This window comes from Cyclopterus lumpus, chromosome 3 (assembly GCF_009769545.1).
Source record: "Cyclopterus lumpus isolate fCycLum1 chromosome 3, fCycLum1.pri, whole genome shotgun sequence".
NCBI lineage: Eukaryota > Metazoa > Chordata > Actinopteri > Perciformes > Cyclopteridae > Cyclopterus > Cyclopterus lumpus.
Genome location: NC_046968.1, coordinates 24,455,136 through 24,476,104, shown reverse-complemented (window position 1 = coordinate 24,476,104; position 20,969 = coordinate 24,455,136). Strand labels below are relative to the sequence as shown.

Here is a 20,969-nt window from a genome sequence, read left to right as displayed (position 1 = left end):
TCAGCTTTGTCTCTCACCTCAGTCCTCACCACAGTCGGCCAGCTGTCGTCTAGAACGGGTCCCTGGGATGGATCTTGGAGCCCCACTTGTGCAGAAAACACTATGGGCCGTGCGTAGTCTGTGGTCTCCTGGAATCAAACATTAGGTTGAAAGATTAGCCTGTGGTAATACTCATTTATCGAGGCACTTTATCTATGGCACTCGATATTTGTGTTGCTTTCAAAAACAGGCACACACATTTACAAGATGCAGAAATACTCTAAAGATATGATTTTAATCTCATTTTAATGTGTTGGTTTTCACCAACGTGCCAGACAAATACCAATAATGATGTTTAAAGATTGAGGAATGATTTGCTGAAAAATTGGCCAGAATTTAATTATTGTAAAAAAAGAAAAAGCAACATTTTAACTTCCACATGATACTAAAACTTCCCACAGAATCCCACTTAAAATATATACATCTTCCAGCCATTTCACATATTCTATGAACACTGGGATACATTCGTCCTCGTATGAATTCTTAAATCCGGACATTAACATTAACTAATGGGACTGTATTCAGTGACATCTCGGGCCTCACCATGACGTGGAAGTAGACGTGTTCGCAGGTCTCTTCCCCGGGGAAGATGGTCAGGTTCTGAGGCTGCAGCTTGTGCGGGTTGTCCAGCACGGCCCGAGGATTGAAACGTCTCTCCGCAATAGAGACATTATATTTGATCCCTGGTTAAAAAAAAGAAAAGAAAAGGACATTTATCAGTGACATCATAAAAAGATCCCGTTCCATTTGCGTTAAAAGGGTTCTGACATCTGTAGTCAGATGCAGACTAATCGACGAATGGCGGCATTTGGTGAATGACATCACTGACTCAGAACATCGGATGAATGTGTGACCGACATATACACGAATCCAAACCCTCCGAGTCCTTTCCAAGCCACATTGTTGAAACGGCTTTCCATTTATTGCCTCGTGTTTTCATGGCATGAAAAACAATCAATTAATGGTGAACTTGGGGTCAACTGGAGAATTAGAGAATCAAAATCGCACATGATGCACATGACGGACACTGAATTGGAAAACAATCGGTGTCAACTATTACATTTTTTTTGTGCAAATTCAATCTTTAAAGTAAATCCTTGAGTCTTTACTGTAGATAGATATTTGCATAACTACGATAAACTTGACTAGAAGGCCACATTTTGTGCAATAGACCACAGCGAACTCACAAACACCGGCGCATCTGGCCTGCATTACCAGCCAGACGCGACAAAGAGGGGGAAATTAAATAAACACGCTGCACTGTAAGTAACCAGCGAAAACAAGATACGTGCCTCTCTTCTTCCTCTAGGCTCTGTTTTGGCACGTCTTACAGATTTGATAAAGATGTCGTGGGGTCATGAGGTTAACTCGGAACACGCACCCTTCGCACCTCTGCTTCCCCCCCCCCCCCCCATCCCCTTGCTACACAGTGAAAGTTGACCCCGGCCCATAATATCTCTTAAAACAAATTGCAGAGACACCCTGCGGTTACATGCAGGTGGGCTACGACCTGCACGATGGAGTCCTCACCACCAACTTCCATTCCAACCAGCGTTCACGCAATAAAAAGGAACATTTGGATGGCGCCAGTGTGGTAAGATATATACCCGTTTTGGAAGCAGCAGCATCGGCAGTGAGATCACAATCTCTTCCCGATAGTCAAGAAACGCTTCGCTTTTGTCGCCACTGTGAATGGAAGGAGCCATCACGGATATTAAGGGGAAGCCGCATACGAAACAAGGCTGTTGGAGCCATAATATGCATTCTGCCTTTTCTCACTTAAAGCCAGCCACGCTCCATCCTGTCATGCATCCCAATCCAAACCACAGTAGAACTATATTGCAAATACAGATCCAAGATATGCATGTATCTGCTCAGGCGTAAGGGTCGAAAGGATCTGTTAAAGGCTTGACGATATCCAGAGGTTTGAAACTACAGTCGTCAGCATATTTGTCTCTCAGGAAATATGCTTTTTTTTTCTTTCTTCTCTCTTTTCTTTAGACTCTGTGCTTTTTCTCATAGATTTGATAAATTGTGCAAAATGTAAAAGCGTCTGCTTTTACCAATAGGCTGAATGGGGTTTTATGAACCTCCGGAAGAAGCCAAACATCAGGCAAAGACAAGGGGAGCAACGTGGAAAAGATTTACTGACGTGCTTCCACGGCAGCGGATCATTTTTGCTGGCTTACCAATTTCCTGTGTGGGAGGAATGGCCGTCCTGGCGGTGATGTTGAAACAGACAATGGCTGACATACAGGTCACGTCTTTGCCACCTCTCTGACAGTCCTTCACAAAGATGTTGATCTTACTGGGCTCAAACCTGACCGTGGTGTATATCCGGACGACGCTCTGTGACCTGTGAGGGCACAAAAGGGGTTAAATGCATTTGAAAATTAGATTTCGTCGGACTCTCTATTCGAGCGTTTTAACAGTAGGAACAGCGGGCAAATCACAGCAGGAATAAGATGGATGTCTTTAATTAAATATATGCGGAGCCTCGTACTTTCATTACAGAAACAACTTTAATCATAGTATTATTTACCGAGTGAAATACTAACCAAAGGAGAACAGCAGCACCGAGGGAACCGACTGCCAGGTCCACTAAGCCGTCATTGTTCATGTCCATTGTGCCGTGAATACTGCGGCCAAAGTACAGCAGGCCGGAAGCCAAATCTGCTGCTGCTATCCTCTGAGAAACAGACAGGAGAGGAAACAACGATCACCACCACAACAACAACAACAACAACAACAACAACAACAACAAGCGATTAAAGCCGCACTTGGATCAGTCATGTGTGCAGTTAAACATATAGTATCCAGCTTTAAAACTTGTAGATTTGTAGAAATGTACTCAAGAATAACAAAGAGAATAGTATTTCTTAAAATATAGTTTCTTAATAATAATAATAATAATAATGCATTTAAATTATATAGCGCTTTTCAAGGTACTCAAAGACACTTTACGTAACATATTTAAAACATCCTAAAAGCAATACAATAAAAATAACTAAAATTACAATAAAAACAATAATGCTTAGTGGTACTGTGAGCTCATCGCAATTATTAATGACAAAGAGACAAAAAGAGTTTAGAAGTGCTTCACACACGACACTACTTTACTTTATTTTATAAACAGTCAATCTTAAGGTCTGTGTTTTTGTTTTTAAAATATGTTTTGGTACATTTACTGCAAATACTTTATTCCCCATTACCACCCACCATTCTGTGAAGCACGAAGGTTTAAATCAGTATCGTCACTTGCAGCCGGCGGCCTCAGATCAATATATTTGATACCGTCTGTATGTTCATGACCACCGCTGCTTCCCTGCTGGCCTCCTTGTTGTTTGTCTATCAACTGTACTCTGTGCACACCTCCTACCTGTTTGTATTTACGTATTATTCTGTTGTGCTGGCTGAAGAAGACATAAATGGCTCCTTTGTGGTCATCTTCCAGCGGGGCTCCCACCACCAAGTCATTGAAGCCGTCGCCGTTCAGATCTGGCACAGGAGCGAGCGATGAGCCAAAGCGAGCGTTCTGGCCACCGTTGTGGATTTCCAGAGACCCCTCGAGGATGAACCGATTCTGAAGGACAAAGGGAGACATAATGACGCACAATCGTACGTTTGATGCACGTTTTATACGCTACACAACGCATCCTAGATATGCTGTGATCACAGTGAATGTTTTCCCCCTTTGGTTCCCACTTCATTATTAATATCTGAAGGCAATCATTGCCCCTCTATGCATAAGCCTTGGTTTTGATGATGATGAATAGACATTCACTACATTGGGGAGTCCCACAGCGGGGGAGATCTGTGTGCACATCCCAAAAAATAAAAAAAATCAGCTGCGACAAACAGTAAAGAAAAACATTTTAAAACGCAACACAAGATGGAAAAAGTACGTCATAATTTCCAGAGCTTTATTCTCCTCCCAGACATCGTGTCCATGTAAAAGGAGTAACTGGACAATGCAGCTTCGTGGGACATATTTTAGAGCCTGCTCACATGATTGCTCAACAAAAAGAAATAAGATCTTTTAATCGGTTCTTTCGACGTGAAAAATAACCCAGATAGTTCACCTTTTTTTTGGGGCCTCCCAAATAGGGTCTGGATTTGGCTGAGGTGTTTATTTTTCAGGAAATTGTAGCAAAAAAAAAAGAAAGAAATCCACTTTGGCTGATGGTAGCTATCAGTTTCTGTGAAGACGTCTCCATATTCCAGAGCCTACATTTACCTTTGAATAAATCAATATTACTACCAGCAAGTAACTCACTGCATGTCAAACATGCTGAATTATCAGAATCAGCTTCATTTGGACAAGTAGGCGTGCTGTTATGAGGAATTTGACTTGAAAAAGAAATAACAGCGAGGGACGAGGGCAGCAAAGCCGGTCAGATAAAAGGTAAAGGATAGTCTATAAAGTCTTTTTACGAGTCAAGTGTATATACATGTAAGTATATATGTAAAGATGTCTCCTTAATGAAAATAATGTGTGTAGGATTTATCTGGTGGGGTTAATGTTACGGGCAACTAGAAAGCACGCAAACATTTTGATGCATATACAGAAAGTCTTTACAGTACACATTCTGTTTCTATAATATGGAAATATACACAGACACAAGCTCTGGAGGACAAAAGGTGTATTGGAATCAGAAGCATATGCCAGCTTTTTTTTTTTTTTTTTTTAAATAGCATGAAAGGTAAAGAAAGTCTCCTCTAATGGGCGGATCCACGCCTGCTAGCAGAGTTCAAGTCAAAGGGCCAAACTGTTCTTCCAATGATCTCTCAGATGTCTCATAACAAGACCAACGGAGATATTACTGTCCTCTTTGTCCTCAATCCAGCTGGGTTTATTGTTTCAATCATCTCAAAATCATCTTTAGTCAACTAATCATGTCGGAATTTATACACGAAAAAAAAGGTAACAAACAAGATAATTTTTCTAATCTTTCATACAATCAAAAAGGAAGATAAAGTTTGGATCAGCTTCTGGGGTTTTCCCACATAATCCTTTAATTCTGCCAAATATCTAAAACATCTGGCAACCAAAATGTGAGGAATCTTGGTCGTAAAAGAGCGGCGTATAGCTTTAGTGTATTTATTTAAAGTTGTATTCTTAGCGAGCGTAGAGTCAGATGCAACATTTCTATTTAAAAGACCAAACTACTCCATTCCGTCAGTGGCCATGCATATCATTGGTCCACTTTCGGGGGTCGGCAGACGAAACATGAGCTCACTTGTTATTCCTGTTGAATAAATGGGAAGGGAGATGATTTAGGAAGGTATAGCGTTTACTTTACGGCTACCTGATGTGTGTGCACGCGTGACAAAGGGCCAGATTGATGGAGGAATCCGGGAAAAATATATTCAGCGGTGTTTAAATTTGAAACATATGGTTTGTGAGGAGGCCATGAAAGGTCACAGCCGTCGTGCAGCGGCTCAGGAGTACGTTTTTTTACGTCAGAATGGAATTTTATTTTTGAACAGCTGCCAGACTTTAGGCAACTTATTATAGTTATTATCCTTTAAGTTTTGTTGCAAAAACAGCCGGGTATGATTCTGCTATCCCGTACCACACATGCACTTCTGAGCAAGACATCCTACTCGTGCAGTATAGTGTTAAAATGAAAGAAGAAACAATGAAAATAGGATTAAAACAAAGGCAAGGTTGGGAAGACGTTCCACTGATGCAACAATATTGATTATAGCCGCTATTTCATCATTTTATATGATTTTTAAAGTAACGCACAAATATTCTACTGAGGTGGACAGTAGGTGGACATGCATAACACATCTCTTTCCTTGCTGAAATATTTCAGTCTGGACTAGCATCGCCATATAAAGCATGGCAAAAAAAATAAAACGTTACTAGCAAATATGCTCAGTGGCAAAAAAAAGTCAAGTCTGCAGAATCACAATGTGGATCTTTAATATTCACTGTAACCACACAGACACATTTTTTTTTTTAAACCAGTGGTGTCCAACCTTAAATAATTTTCCAGAACAATATCACCGTGCAGTATCTACAGCAACCACCTGGATGAACCGCACGCATGATTATTATTATTGCCGTCCTCATGTTGACGGACGTTTTAAAAGAGCGATTTCTCTCCGCTCGTGTTTTGTTTCTGGCTGTTAAGCTCGGCCTGCCACCTGTGATGTGGTTTGGGCACGACCAGATATTTAAATGCCTCTTCCAATGCCCGTTGCGTGGATTCAAAAAACAGCTGAAGACGTTTATTATTCCAATGAGCAGATCTGGAGCGCCGAGGAAATTTCCTTTTATCAAAGAAATTTCTCGCCTCCAAATAGTTTTTGCTGGAAATGGCTTTCGAAGGAGGCGGAATATTTTCCTGTTGAGTTCATCCTGCAGATCTATTAAAGTCTGCATGCACACTGGCATGGCAGCGTTTGACCTGCACATTTGATCTGGACGGGGTCATGTGTCAAATGTCCGCCTGCAGCATGTCAGCGTGCTAACCGTCTGGTTTGGCGAATGTTACCGGACACCTCTGTGGTGAGGCAGAAAATGACATGGGAATGTCTGAAGTTTGAACAGGTGTTGACCCAATTCTGTGTTTGTGTCAGAAGGTGATGAATTCCCTGCATGTGTTTACGTTTTCTAGAGTTTATACCCACCAGCTCTGTCAATCTGTAGATATAGACCTTTCCCTTCTCCATGCCGCCACTGAAGAACATGGGCGCCGCCACCAAAAGGTTGTCGGTGACGCCGTCTCCGTCGATATCCAGAGGCGCAATCTCGCTGCCGTAGTAGGAGCCGATCTGAAAGAGACGCGCGTTGTCGTGTCGATCTTTATTATTCCTCGTTTTGAATCCCTTGAATAGAATTGATTCAAACAGGTGATTATATTCTCCTCCACGGTTTGCTGATTCACGGATGATCTGGAGTTGCTTATGAACTTGAATATTGAAAGCAAATGGGGGTCTGCGTTGTGTAAAAAGCAAACGAGTCGTGATGATTTTTTGTAGATGCTCAGACTGTGAGAACCTTTCGGAGTCACCGGAGTGGACGGAACATCAACTATTGGTTTTCAGATCAGAAACATCTGCCTATTAAAAAGCTCTCAAAGAGTTGTGAGATCAAGAAAAGTTGTCTGCAAAAAAAAAAAACATCTGCTGTTCTGGATGAGATGTTGCTGACAAGGGACAAAGTAAGCTGCTGCAGTTTCACTTCTTCAGGCCCGCAGCCTGTGAAGGGGTGCCAGCTACGAGTGTAGCGGTCATCAACACACATGGCCACATCCCTTTTGAGCAGATGATTATTTTTAAACTGAATTCAGATAACAGACAACTTAATGTCCACTTAAAAGTCCTAAAATAAACAACAATCTTTTATAGCACCAAATCAAACTGTAATAGTAATAGTGATGACACAATCTACTCGCACCATATGTCATGTTTATGTTGTTTGGACTGTAGTTGTTGAGCAGTCATTTTATTGAGGTCCAATTTTGAATTTATCGATCTTTTCCTGCATAACCATTGTGTCTTATTTTATATGTTCATTGATGGGAACAATTGTAATGCTTTCAGAAGTTGAATATAAAGAATAAACTGAGAAAGAGAAGATTTACGCCAAAATCTGGCTGAATCATCGTCCTACACTGCCAGTTATGATTCTGGTTTGGATGTTAAATACAAGTGGATGGCGCAGCAGAGCCAATAAACTACAATAGCTTCCTTTATGTTTCGGCAGCAGAGTTCACCCAAGTTGAACTTGACACAGTTGAAGCCCTAACCCGAGCAGCGATTCTATTTAAAAGAAGTTGTAAGAGGTTACTGTATAATCCCATTAATCCAAAAAGAAGCTTAAAAGACTCGTAAAAACTTAATAAATAACTGAGCTGCTCTTTCATAACGGTACAAGCAGAGTTTTACAACAACGTTTTTATGACCTCCCTTGTGGCATTCTCTCATAAGAAGACACGAGGAGTCCATCAGTGTGCAGAACTGATGGACTCCTGACCTTGAAATCAAGTGGGTGATCAAGTACCTGCTGGCCTTTGAGAGAGTGCAGGATGGTGAGGTTCCCCGAGTTCTTCAGAGTGAAGATGATGACTTTGCCAGTGTGGTTGAATCGCGGAGCTCCCGCTACGAGGAGACGGCCATTTTTGGCCGACACCACAGACGTCACGGTATAACCTGGTTATGTAAAAGTAAAAAACACATTAAATCTGTTAACAGACAACAAACCTTCTGAAGTAAGTAAGAGACCAAGTAACCCGTGTAGGGTACTACTTAGTAATTACATTTTTCTGTATATTAACTAAGTTGATTGCGTTATAGTCAAACTGTAATAAAAACTACAGGCACTCTGTTTTGTTCCACTTGACCTTCAGGTTTAATTTCATAGCAGTGATCTGCATGACTCAAGGAAAAATAGTCAAACTCCGCAACGTGAGGAGTCGATGAAGCTCAGTGAGCTACATTCAGTTACGCAGAATTGGATGTTCTGGTTTCTCAGATTTCTTAGATTTCTTCCTCTTTTTTCATCTTTTCCCCCCTAAAAAAATTCCACTTACTCCCCGTATACTTTTTCCACCTTCATCTCACATCTTCATACCCCCCCCCCCCCCCCCCCCCCCCCCCCAGCTTTAACTTTCTCCCTGCCCTTCCAACATCATGCTTCCACCTCATATTACTATTGAGTCTAGAATGGCGTCCATTGGCAGCCTGGTGGATAAGCTCAGAGGCAAACCACTGATGGTGAAAGCAGAGGTCTGTGGCGGTGGAGTGAGATGGGGTTGGCCACAACGTGAAGTACGAAGGCAACGGGTACACTTAATAGAGATGGCTTACAGCTAATGTAGTTAACGATAAACCACGGGTCTTTTACCAGGACATGCGATGCAAGTATAAATTCAAGGCTGGTGTTATAAACATTGTTCACGTGTAGCATTCAGTATCACGATTACGACATTGCATTTTCTTGTCACATTATAGACACATCCATCACCATCCAGACCGGATGTTTCAGGCTCCGTTAAAATCCTTTTCGAGGGGTGTTACTCACCCAAGTAGGCACCGTGGTTTTTGAGCTCTTCGGGGAACTCCTGGGTGTAGGAAGACTTGGGAGGGACCACCTTCCCCTGTCGCGTTTCCTTCAGCACGGCTCCGTTCCAATCGTAAGCGCCGACCGCGCCGACCAGAATCCCGTCCTGTACGGGGGAGGTGTCATTTTTATACTTCAAACTGCAGAGTAGTAGAGAATGATCTGGTTGCACTGCACATGCTCGCAAAATGGCAATTACTGTATATATATATATATATTGACGATCCTCTTATGGACTTTTAACAAAGTGTGACCGCCATTTAGGAGCACAGCCTGTGTGTGTTTGTCTCACCTTAGTTTGAGTCCAATTAGAGACGGTGTGGTGAAACGTAATCTTGGTAACAATGATATACTCTCGGGAGGTTCTCATTACATATGTGGATACTTGAAAAGAATATTAAGGACATTCGATTAAATGCATCCCTTGTTCTATTTCCCGCAGTACATCAGATCACTTTCAGATGCAGATGTTGCTACAATAAGTACGTGTTGATGTGTAAAGAAACCAATGGTCCTTTTTCGCTCAGATTCCACACAGGAGAAATCCGGCCCATTTCAATCTGTGTACCAAACTTTCTTTTCTTTGGATTATGAAGAACATAAAAAAACATCCCAGTGCTTTGTTGTTTTCTTGTTGTTTGTATAACTTCTTATGCGGACAGAATTTGTGTATCTCAAGTGTGATTTTGGACAACTTGAGAATAGCCAAATGTCCAAAAAACTGTATTTTATGTATTAAGTGATCCTTACAAGAATGTATTACTTTGTCTTTGTACATCTTCTTTTCAATGTAATGTGTTCTACCTCATAGAACATATTCGACAATTTCTCTTTACTTATAATTTCACAATAAGTACACAGCTTTGGTCTACTCCATTTCCCCAGTCGTATTTAACATTGTGAATCCTTATTTTCCCTATTTGAGAAAGTTTATCGATCTCTCCCAGTTCACACGTAACATACAAGTCACTTATTCAGGATCAGGACCCATTTTGTTGTTTATTATTTTATCGTCCGTCACAATCACAACCATAGGGTCTTGTGCTTGAAAGCTAGCACAGTAACAGAGACGTTAGCCACCACTTTTACAATGTCAGTCAAAGTCAGCTTCAGCTTGGCTGGTCAGCACATTAGCATGGCTTACTAGCACGCAAAGCTAACATTAGCAAAGTACAAGTAGGTACCACCCAGTTGTAGGACTGCAACCAACTAATAGTTTCATGATTGATTAATCGTTAGTCTATTTTAAGATGAATCGTTTAGTCTATAAATTGTCGGAAAAAACTTGGGAAATATGTCCATCCCAAGTTAAAAACAGAAAAAATCATATTCCATAGCCGTGACAAATCCTCCACTGATCTACCTCCTCTTATTGCTTAAGTTAGAGCAGAGCAATAAAAAAAGTGAATAAAAACCTGAGGCCTGTTCATCTATATCTGTATTTAAGACGTTTTCTCGCTATAAAGGTACAAAAACTACCACTGGAAATGAACTCATGGCAACTATACGTAAGTCACAAAAGCTAAAGTGGAACATTTCTACGCAATCACAAACCACAAGTGTGCAAAGAAAGTAAGTTTGCATTATCAAATCCCTGCTAAATCCTGATCAGTGTGCAATTAACTGCAGACACGAGGAGGGATTATCTAGCTTCCATGGTTCACCCTACATTGTATCACTGACACTGTAATTACAGGGTTGCTCTGCTTAATGTGCAATGTTTTTCTTTTTTCTTTACCTCACACGATATGCCGACAACACATTTTCCAGTGTTTGGGCAGATGCTGGAAGGCTTGCGATTCCTTCCTGAATGATGGAATTGTGTGCTCACCACGCTCGCACTACGTCACTCTCTTGACAGCAGCTTTTTACGCCAATGTGGTTGTCTGTTTCGGTCAAATTGGTCTCCATGGAATATGAATGAAACCCCAAAGCAGTTCAACCCAATAAACCAGTGACCTGTTTCAACTGCAGTTGCATGTACTGTGGTCAGGATGTCGAATCTCTTCATTGCATTGGAGGGGGGCCGGATATTCTGTGGTTGCACATAAATATATAGAAGTGTATAGAGGAAATACTCTATATACACTTGATACCAGCTCAACACACATGTGATGTACAGTATATTCTGCATTCTGTTAAAAACATCTGTTAACCAAATAATCACGGAGCCTTGAGATTGTTTTGTTTAGTTACGGTTAACGAAACAAACAGCAGACAGATAAACTGCGTGAAACGTCTATATATGGGTAGAATATGACATCAGCAGCCTTCAGAGTGGGCACATGCCACATCCAGCAAAGCCATCTGGGATTTTTTTAGAACTGGTTTATTCCTTTACAGCCACGACGTTCTTTTCAATAAGTTATCCTACTCAGGTCGGTGCTGTCGTAGACTGAATTTCCAGCAATTCTTTCCAGCTGCAAATTCTGCTCCATATTTTTAATCCTAAATGGGATGTATTTGTTCCTCCCTTGACTAATCACACTGTTGAAGGGTAACTGGAAAATCAATGGACGTGTGTCTCGACGGAGCCAGAAAGAGAGGAAATGGAAACCCGTGAATTGGTATGAACAGCGGTTACAGTAGAGGAGATGTGTATTATCTCCGTCCTCCTCCAGCTGCGTCACACGTTAAAGCCGGCACACCTGCGACTATCTGCTTTCAGATACAATCAAAACCTCCGTGGAAAAACCACCCGTTCTGAAGCAGACCTGTCTCCATCTTGCCTCAGCTTCTCACCAGTACGTTTCCCTTGGGAAGAAATGGTGTCTTATTACCCGTCACTGCACGGTTGAAGTGGAAAAAGGTCTGTCTCTCCTGTCTGGGGCTCCTAAATCAGGATGACCTAAACCTCTGAGGCCACACAGCATGCATGCACCTCAGGGGTGGGGGGGGGGGGCTGGGACTAGAAAATGACAAATGGCAGGCTGTGGGGAGGAGTTATGAAGCGCTCAGAAATTGAGACAATGTGTGCTGTTCTACAAAAGTCAGACTCACCTCGACGTTGTGTGCGGAAAATCCAGCCTGAGACATCTGGAGGCCAAACGCTGTCCCGTTCTTACTGGTTCCTGTGTAAACAAGTCAGTCTTTTACGGTTCTGAATCGCTGCAGCAGCAAATAAATGTAAGAGGCAAACCACAGTTAAAACCTTGGAAGAGTACTCATTTTAAAAGGCATTCTCACAGCAATAATTATTACGTTCATGGATGATTAATCTCATTCATTGATTATACAATATATGGAAATTCTTCTTCATATTGCTTACTTTAGCCAACCAGCAGTCCAAAAGCCAAATTATTACATTTAAAGTGTAAGAAAACACAAAATCCTCACATTACATAAACTGCGACCGGCCAAAGTTTGGCATTTTCGCTTGATAAATAACGTAATAACCTAACATAAGAATTGTTGTACAGCCCGTTTCTGTCAAATTGAATAATGCATCATGGCTCTCTCACTTTACCAAAGGATTATCTCAAGATACTTTGCGTGAGGTTGAATCGTTCCACAGAAAAACATCACATCCTTTGGTTAAAGTGAGTAATGTTGAGCAACATTTGCAAAATCTTTGTGGTTTCTATTATGCTGAAAGAACTTGCACATGCTCGTTTTTTTTAAGAGGAATATTATATAATGAGTTGTTAAAAATGTCTCACAAGTTAATGTAACATAGCTCGAATGAATCTTTTGCAAAAACCTTCCAAACTGAAGATGCGTTCTCCAAGTGCGTCCACAATGTCCTTCAGCGCCGACTCATCCGTCACGTTGAAGAAGTGTTTGTCATCTGGGTCGCTGGCGATGTGCTTGATCTCACTGAGGAAGGCCTCGGGGTTGATTCCACGACGGTTGTAGTAGCCGAGGACCTGTGGAGATGACGCAATCCCTCAGTACATGAATGAAAAACTTGAGTGTCAATCAGTGGAGTTGATCTGTCACGTTTTGAATGGCCCTATAACGGGGCAACAATGCTCTTTGAGAAGGTTTCAGAGGATTTGGGGAGTTTCTATATCTGTGCCAGTGCTGTCACCGGTTGGTTTTCAACCAAATGACTTCAGTGGATGGAATCAAGTGGGCCACCGGCTGCACCAGCAACGGCTCAAACCAAAGAAGCATGTGGTTTAAAAGGAGATCATTTACACATTTAACTGCACGTCCACTGTGCTTTTACAGTACTGTACTCTTTCCAGGTGCGTGAGTGTTTTTGGCTCCATTCCTCACTGAACTCTTAGCTCATTAATGTTAATGTGGTTGTTTTTTTTATGCAGCCCTGGAAATGTTTTAGCCTTCCAAAACTATAGTTAAAACTCCTAAAGTGTGAGCCATCTAAAGCAGGTAGATAGCAATAGGTCTAGCAGACTCACAGCGATGGCGTAACGGGTGATGCCATCCTTCTCACTGTCCTCGATGGCCTGCTGGAGATCGGCACTGTCATGCGACTCCCCGTCCGTTATCACGATCATCACCTTCTTGGCACCGCGTCGACCTCCTTGTTTGAAAGCTTGTGAGCTGCGAGAACCGATTTAATATGTTCAAGTAAAAAACTTAATCGCAGAATTAAGCGTTTGCTCAGTCGCACAAAAAAAATAAAAAAAGGGTAGATGCTGTACCGCGCTACGTTGATGCCCAGAGCCGTGTTGGTCTCCTCCCCGCCTCGTTGGTCGATGCTGCGCGCTCTTTTCACCACTTCCTCAACCGATTTGTAGTCGCTGAGTTTGAATTCATGGACCACCTTCTCGCCATACTGAACAACTCCAACCTGTCCGATGAGACGCAATGAAAACCTATAACAAGTAATAAGTGCTCTCTCTTCTTGCAGTTCTCTAAACTTACGGTTTAAATATAATTTCTTTCCGTTATAGTAGCGTACAAAAAAAACGAACTTTTCATGAACATATACATTTTTGTATAAATTAAGTATCCAACATGAACACTACCAATATATCTTCTCTTCTTTTAGTACTCCTTTCGCCTCTCACACACCTGTATTTGACCGGGTCCAATATAGAACTTCTGAAGAATGTGGATGAGAAAAGCCTGCACTTCATACCAGGGGTAGATGGAGTTTGAGCCATCCAGAACGATCACTATGTCCATATAGGTCTCGCATCCTGAAATGCATTTTAAAGAATCAATCATGAGCACACGTGGAGAAAACAGATATTCATAAATAAAAGGGAAATAATCCTCTGCTGTGATGGAGAACTCTTCTAGAAACAGGAAAAAAAACACTTGTGCACTTACTCTGAAAGGCAGGCGCAATCGTCCTGGAGAACTTAAAGCTGGCGTTGACTCTGGAGCATATGCCAGTGCTGTAGTAAGAGCTGCCGCACTCGTAGGACCATAGCGGCCCACAGGCCTGAAACGCCAGCATATTACAGAACGTTAGGTCACGCTCTCGGAGAACCTCCGTTGGGAGAGCTGCAGTACGACAACCGTGTAATCAAAAGACAATCTTGTGGGACTTTTTTTTTTTTTTTTTCCCTGTTCTGACCATTGCTATTTTATTAAATGCTTTCTAATGTACTCCAAAGCTTCTGCAGCGACAGCCCGTGACTGTATGTTGCATCTCAAGAAGATAACTAACCACAAAGCTGTTGTCTTTGGGGTTCGATGTGAGCGTCATCCCCAGCCGCATCTTGTCCTTCCGCTCTGATACGTTGGTCAGAGATATCCTTCCTTGAGGGAAAATGAATGTCACTGAGACGATCTTGGATGCGCAGATCATATATATACATAAATACATGCACTATCCTTCAGGGACCAAACAGAAGGTCCACCATCTGGGACTTTGGTTTGTTATTGCTGTCTGGGCAGCCAAAGCATCGTCTACATCCTCAGACCTAAACGTTTTGGTGTGTCTTCCTAACAGCACATGTGCAACTGGAACTATGAAGAAGCGTGCGGTGAGATATGTGGTATAACACACATGTGGAAATGTCCATAAGCTATTAAAAAACACTGTGGAATGATCGGTATGGTACCCACACTTCTGTCTCACACATGCCACCATGATGTGTACTGAGACACATGCAGAACAACATGCAGACATATAAACACTTCTACATGCATACACATTGATCATTACTGTTACTGTGTGTAGTGTATCTTGTGAGTCTGTGCTGTTTTGTGATACTATACCTAAGTTGAGCTTGGAACAACCATTGCCATTGGTTCGTCGGCTCAGTGAACATTTATAAATATCCCCTGTCTGGTAGGGGCCATTCATTTCATACGGAGCGCCCACTAATAACCTGCAAAGACACAAAATCCCACAGTTAATGTCACTGAATATGTTAATATTAAAGTGTGCTTTACACCGTCTCAGTTGTCATTTATGGTTTGTTAAAAGACTTCTTGGTGGTGAGAACATGATTGACAACAACTGTTGTTCTATCCAAGATTACGTCTTCCTCTGGTCTCTAATCCTCTAAAAGGAATACGACACACAAATCACAGGTGCTGAACTAGAAGGTTTTACACCTTTATTTATCCAAGGAAGTTAACTCGGCATGTTTAATTGAGTCCATCAGCACTAGACCTCTCCTTCATAAACGGTTCCACACGGTCTCACCCAGTGAAACCAGTCATCTCCTGCCAGTCGGACCCTCAAGATGATACCATATCGCCTTTGAAAATGATTTTGCATTATCCAAATGTGAGGAAGCACACATATCTTGTCATGTATATTGCATAAAAACATATCTGAACCATTGTTGCTGCCAGCATTGCTAAAATGCTGATGTTTAGCAGGTGTAGCATGTTCACATTTGCAAATTAGCACTAAACTAGTTAAATTATAGCCTTAGTCTTTAAGTTTTAATCATGTTTTTTATATATATATTAGTTGTATCCCTGATGTTCACGTTAATTTGAGTTGAATCAAGCACAAAGTACAGCTGAGGCTATTGGGAATGGCTAGTTTTGCAGGCATGTGACGATTCACACACTGTCTCGCAATTACTGCTGAAATATATATTTACGATGTCAACCAATAATTATAGATAACAACAAATGTTAGCCTCATCACGGTGGCGCGAGAAGAAACGTCAGGGGATCACCAAAGTGGGACTATGACCCAAATTCACTGACAGTTTATCCAATAGTTGTTTGAACTATACAGATTTTACCTAAAGAAAAGAAATGTACATGTGATGAAGAGGTAAGGCGATAGTTCTGTACGAATGCTATTTGTAGGTGCTACGTTTAGTTTTTCTACCGTAGTTTGGGAATCATTTCTATGTCATTTCATTCAATGATGCTTTCATTGGCGGAAACAGCTATTTAATTTCACGAGAGCCTAAAAAGGTAAATCAGAGGAATGTTGTCGTCATGGACCATCGTGGGATTTAGATTTCCACAGAAAGCCGACGTGATGGGAGTTCTGGACATTCTTTTCACAAGACCCAGTGTTTGTGAGGAGTCGGTTCAGCACTTGACTTCCCAGTGGGTTTCCTGTGTGGGGTCAGTGTGGTCTTATAAATGTCACTTAAAAGGTTTTAGATGACTTGATGCGATGGTGAATATAAAGCCATCTGGCGTGTTTACTTCAGGACTGACGGAGGGCATAAAAGCCTCAAAAGGAAGCCAGAATTCACATGTATGTCAGAGATGAGAAATATACGTGCACGAAAACCAAACGGGACGTTTTATTAATTATTGACGATCTCCATAAAGGTCCCGTAGGGTTTTTACGCTATGTCTTGTGATGTGTTTCTGTTTATCGCGTAATACCTTTTGATTCAATGCATCACTATTTCAACATCTCAACACGGTCAAAAGGCTCAAAGTGTCATCAGGTGTTAATATATGTTAACAGATACGATAACATGACAACGCATGGGGAACTTTCTACATTGTACATTAATTAGAAACCATATACAGTTTACAATATTAAACCCATTGCAGCTAAACCATAAATAGATACAACAATATCAGCATTTACAGTAATACGGAGAACAGCGATAATAACACAGTAGATTACATCCAGCTGTAGAGTTAAATAAGACTTTTTTTGCAGCTATATCACTTTTTTTTTTTCTTCGAATTTCCTAAACTTGACAGATTCAAGCATTTCCTTGGCAAGTTATAAGCTAAATCACATTTCTGGAAAAGCTTCAATAAATACAGTTGCAGTCCAAGTGAACATCACAAGGAAAGCAGCGGATAAAGGAGCAATTCCCCATTCAGGGGTCCCACAAAGGAAAGACACATGACACCTCTTAATAGCAAAAGCAGACGCTGGACAACCTCCCGCTTGGACTTCGAGGTCAAAATCTAACAACTAAAGAATTATGGATTTCTAGGTCAGGTTCGCGATCCAAATTGGTGACAAAAAGCTGTGTATTTAGAAACTCTGCTTGTATAATCGCATCAGGTTAGCATAACACAACATGGTGTTCATGATTTCAGAGGACATCAAAAGGTGCCCTGGAAATTGTAATGTAATAATTATACACTTTATTGAGAATACTGTTGTAGCATTTTGCATTTTATACTATTTTTTAATGTGTTGCAGAACACATTCCCTAAGACTCTATTCATCATTGCAACCACCGTTCAACCGAACAGCAGACAAGTGTTGACAATCAATCAAAGTTTCTCCGAAACAGTAACGCCTTGTTAAAAAAAAAAAAAAAAATGTTCTGTCTCTCTACAAGTTGGTCTCGGCAGCACAGCCTGAAAAGGCATTTAGACTTTGCACTCGGCAAGAACTTTAAAATCATTCAGCTCAAATGTCAAATGGGTTCATCTGTTAGTTCAATAAAAGCTCAAATCCTGCAATATACTGTGAAACACAACATACCTGCTGCTTTCAATTCATCACCAGATTAATTTTGGCCTTGCAGGGATTAATACAAGTCGTATTGATTTGAAATATAACGTACAATTACATGACGACTGTAAAAAAAACTCCCGCTGAGGAGGATTGTGTGATATAATGACGCTGTGGACCTTGTGGTGAAATTGTTTGATTAACTACTGTTTTCAGTCTTGAGCTTATTTTTTTTAATTGTCATTTCGTATGCTGTCTTTATTTGTTTATAACCTTTTTAGGGCAGCCGTGCAAGTGACGTGTGGCATATTAAGGGCATATATACATAAAATGATTTGTGACATTTTACAGCAGCGATGAGGACAGGAGGAAATGTTGTTCAAACAGTCCATCAGCTCCCTTCAAAGAGCGACTCATATGGAAGTAAGCTTCAACTAAGTCATTTTCACCACAGTGGCTCCTAACGGTACTCCTATTTTCATAGCTATGAATATCATGATTATGACTTCCAAGTTAATGCTGTTCACTGCAGCACAAGTTCATGTCAGGATACAGCTACCTTGATGAAAAGGGACCATTGTTGGCTTCGACTTGGACGCCTGCCTCGGGACCTCTCCTGAATTTCACCAGAAGCTGTTCAAACAATCATGTTCCAGAGCTCATTAGGGTCGAGCGCTCTAGTCTCGGTGCATCATCGCTGCAGGAATGGTAATGACACCGAGGGGGGGGGGATACAGGATTTTGGGGTTTTGAGAAAGCACCATCCCACCAAGCACAGGCTGTCATTAATGTGGTAATGTTTTTTTTTTTTTCATATTTGCAAAGGAAGAGATGTATACGCTGTGAAACCACATCCCTGCCCCCAAACATGCGCTTGCTACTCCAATGTCACGACTCGCGCTTGCTCATCGCATTCCTTTTGTCTGCTCTAACGGGACGTGTGCTCTTTTGTTTAACGCTGCCTCATAAGTCTGATGAATTGCAATGATCACGTCATCGTTTTCCAAAGACACAAGACTTGACCAGATATTGACAGGGTGACTTATGAGGAAGCACATGCTTGTTGCTTTAATTCATTGTTCCACAAAGCATGTTGGTGTTATTCAGCTCAAACAATGAGCCGTCTATGGCCCATTCTGAGATGCCACGTCAGTCTATCACTTTCCTCCAGACGGAAATATTTAAAAAAGCTATGAGATGGGTTGGATTGGATGACATTTGTACAGACATTCATGGATTCACCCCACAGGATGAAGCCTGTTGACTTATAGCATCACCAGCACGTCAACGTTTTCACTCAACATCTCTAGGCTGCCCCTGCGTCTTAGAGATTCAGAGTATATTATCTTTAAAGGCTTACAATGCACCAAAACAACATATACAGTATATCGCAACTACTACATGGATTGCCACACATTAACAATCATGTTTATGCTCAGGATGTAATAACTTTGATGATGGCTTAACTTTAATTCGAGCAACAATTCAAATGTGTCCAATATATTAGTTATTGATCAAATACCTGCCAAACTAATGACGCTAGCATTAAGCTCAGTTGTACTCTGCGTTTGATGCTAATTAGCCAACATTTGCATGCTAACACGCGAAACTAAGATGGTGTTAGCATCTCCATTTTTATCACGTTGAGCCCGATTCAACTTTTACAGTCCTATATTCGCTCTATTCAATGTAACGGGTATCTATGGTCCAATTTAAATGGTGTAAAATACTTCAAACCGATGAGGTGGGCATTACAATGACGTGTACATGAGTGTTGTGTCTAAACTAAAAGTCAATAGATTGAATTCTGTTCTTCCTAGTGTAAAAACACTTTTCTTTGCAGCTTTGCCAACGAGCTCAATAAAAGGGAACACTATTTAAGGCGAGAGCTGGAAGACTTCACAGACTACCTGTAGTTCTTTGTGGTGTGCAACTCGTAACTGAGCTAAGGAGTAAAGGTCAGGTCTCTGTTGAGGAGACCTGGTACAACTGCAGAACAATAAACACTGGGAATAAAAAGGAGGAAGGCTTCTGTGGTGCATGGCTCGAGTGTGCAGTTGTGTGTATCCCATCAGGTTTAAACACCGAAGCTCTTCCCCAATTGGAGGTGAAGTGGCCTCTTCTCAGCTCCCCAAAGAGGGTTCGCTCCAGCAGTGTTTAGAGCCCCATGATGCTCAGTAGACGCGTGAGGGAATGACACATTCTTGACATTGTGACCTTTCCTCAACTCGTTAGCTCTATAGCACTGACGGACAGAAACTGTCAACAGACCCGACAAAGATGTCTCAACTTCTCGATGTATCTGAAGCCAAATATTGTGAAAATAGTCTTTTTTTTCTTTTATTTTTCCCTGCTCACTTAAACACCACATGCTTGGATAAGGGAGGGGGGGGGGGGGAGTATTCTTCTACACACATACATATTTTATAACTCTGAAACACAAAAGCAATTTTAAATAACGCTTCCAAGAACACTGAAATGAAGAAACAACATTTCCGTTAAATTGATCTGGACTTTTTTTTAAAAATTTAACAGAGTTACTTTCCAGCTGTGATCCTGTTCCTATGCAAACACAGAACTGAGTTTTTTTTGTTGAGAAATCAGACTGGAAAAATTGACAGCGCTGCAGTCTAGCACAGATGCTCACAGTGAATGCAACAGTTTAAATTCTCTCAAAAGCTAATTTAGGGGAAAGTGATGGTTAGAAAGCGTATCACTAAAAAAAAAAAAAAATTGTAATTGACTAATCTGGGCGTTAAGTCGCGGTCGTAAATACTGTGAATACAAAGATCAGGACATACACATCCACAATGAGCAGAAAAGCCCCCATGAAGTTCAGACACATGTTCCAATGAAGAGTTGCTGCCTACCACTTCAAAGATGCCTTTTTATTGCTTGAAACCAAAAGTATAACATTTTGTGCAACATCAGCACAGAACGTTGACTCAACACATTCATGTTGGGGAAAACAAATCCCTCTCCAAACTTTTTGGTTGACACACATGAACATCTGAGACCAGTGATGGAGAACAACTGAATAAAAGTATTGTAGTATTGCACAAGTCTGAGTATTGCCAT

The 20,969-nt window shown here is 41.3% G+C and overlaps 1 protein-coding gene across 1 annotated transcript in view; it reads right to left on the bottom strand.

Annotated features, from left to right (window-relative positions):
- The window catches only part of itga11a (integrin, alpha 11a), a 39,008-nt gene that overhangs the window by 7,227 nt on the left and 10,812 nt on the right, over positions 1–20,969 (bottom strand). The window contains exons 3-18 of the mRNA XM_034527229.1: positions 15,257–15,369; positions 14,703–14,794; positions 14,360–14,474; positions 14,099–14,226; positions 13,726–13,874; positions 13,480–13,624; positions 12,816–12,981; positions 12,116–12,186; positions 9,077–9,221; positions 8,057–8,205; positions 6,682–6,825; positions 3,419–3,622; positions 2,598–2,728; positions 2,229–2,395; positions 583–722; positions 18–128 (exon numbers count right to left, since the gene is read on the bottom strand). Coding sequence (XP_034383120.1) covers positions 18–128; positions 583–722; positions 2,229–2,395; positions 2,598–2,728; positions 3,419–3,622; positions 6,682–6,825; positions 8,057–8,205; positions 9,077–9,221; positions 12,116–12,186; positions 12,816–12,981; positions 13,480–13,624; positions 13,726–13,874; positions 14,099–14,226; positions 14,360–14,474; positions 14,703–14,794; positions 15,257–15,369 — 2,170 coding nt within the window. The remainder of the gene's footprint in view (positions 1–17; positions 129–582; positions 723–2,228; positions 2,396–2,597; positions 2,729–3,418; positions 3,623–6,681; positions 6,826–8,056; positions 8,206–9,076; positions 9,222–12,115; positions 12,187–12,815; positions 12,982–13,479; positions 13,625–13,725; positions 13,875–14,098; positions 14,227–14,359; positions 14,475–14,702; positions 14,795–15,256; positions 15,370–20,969) is intronic.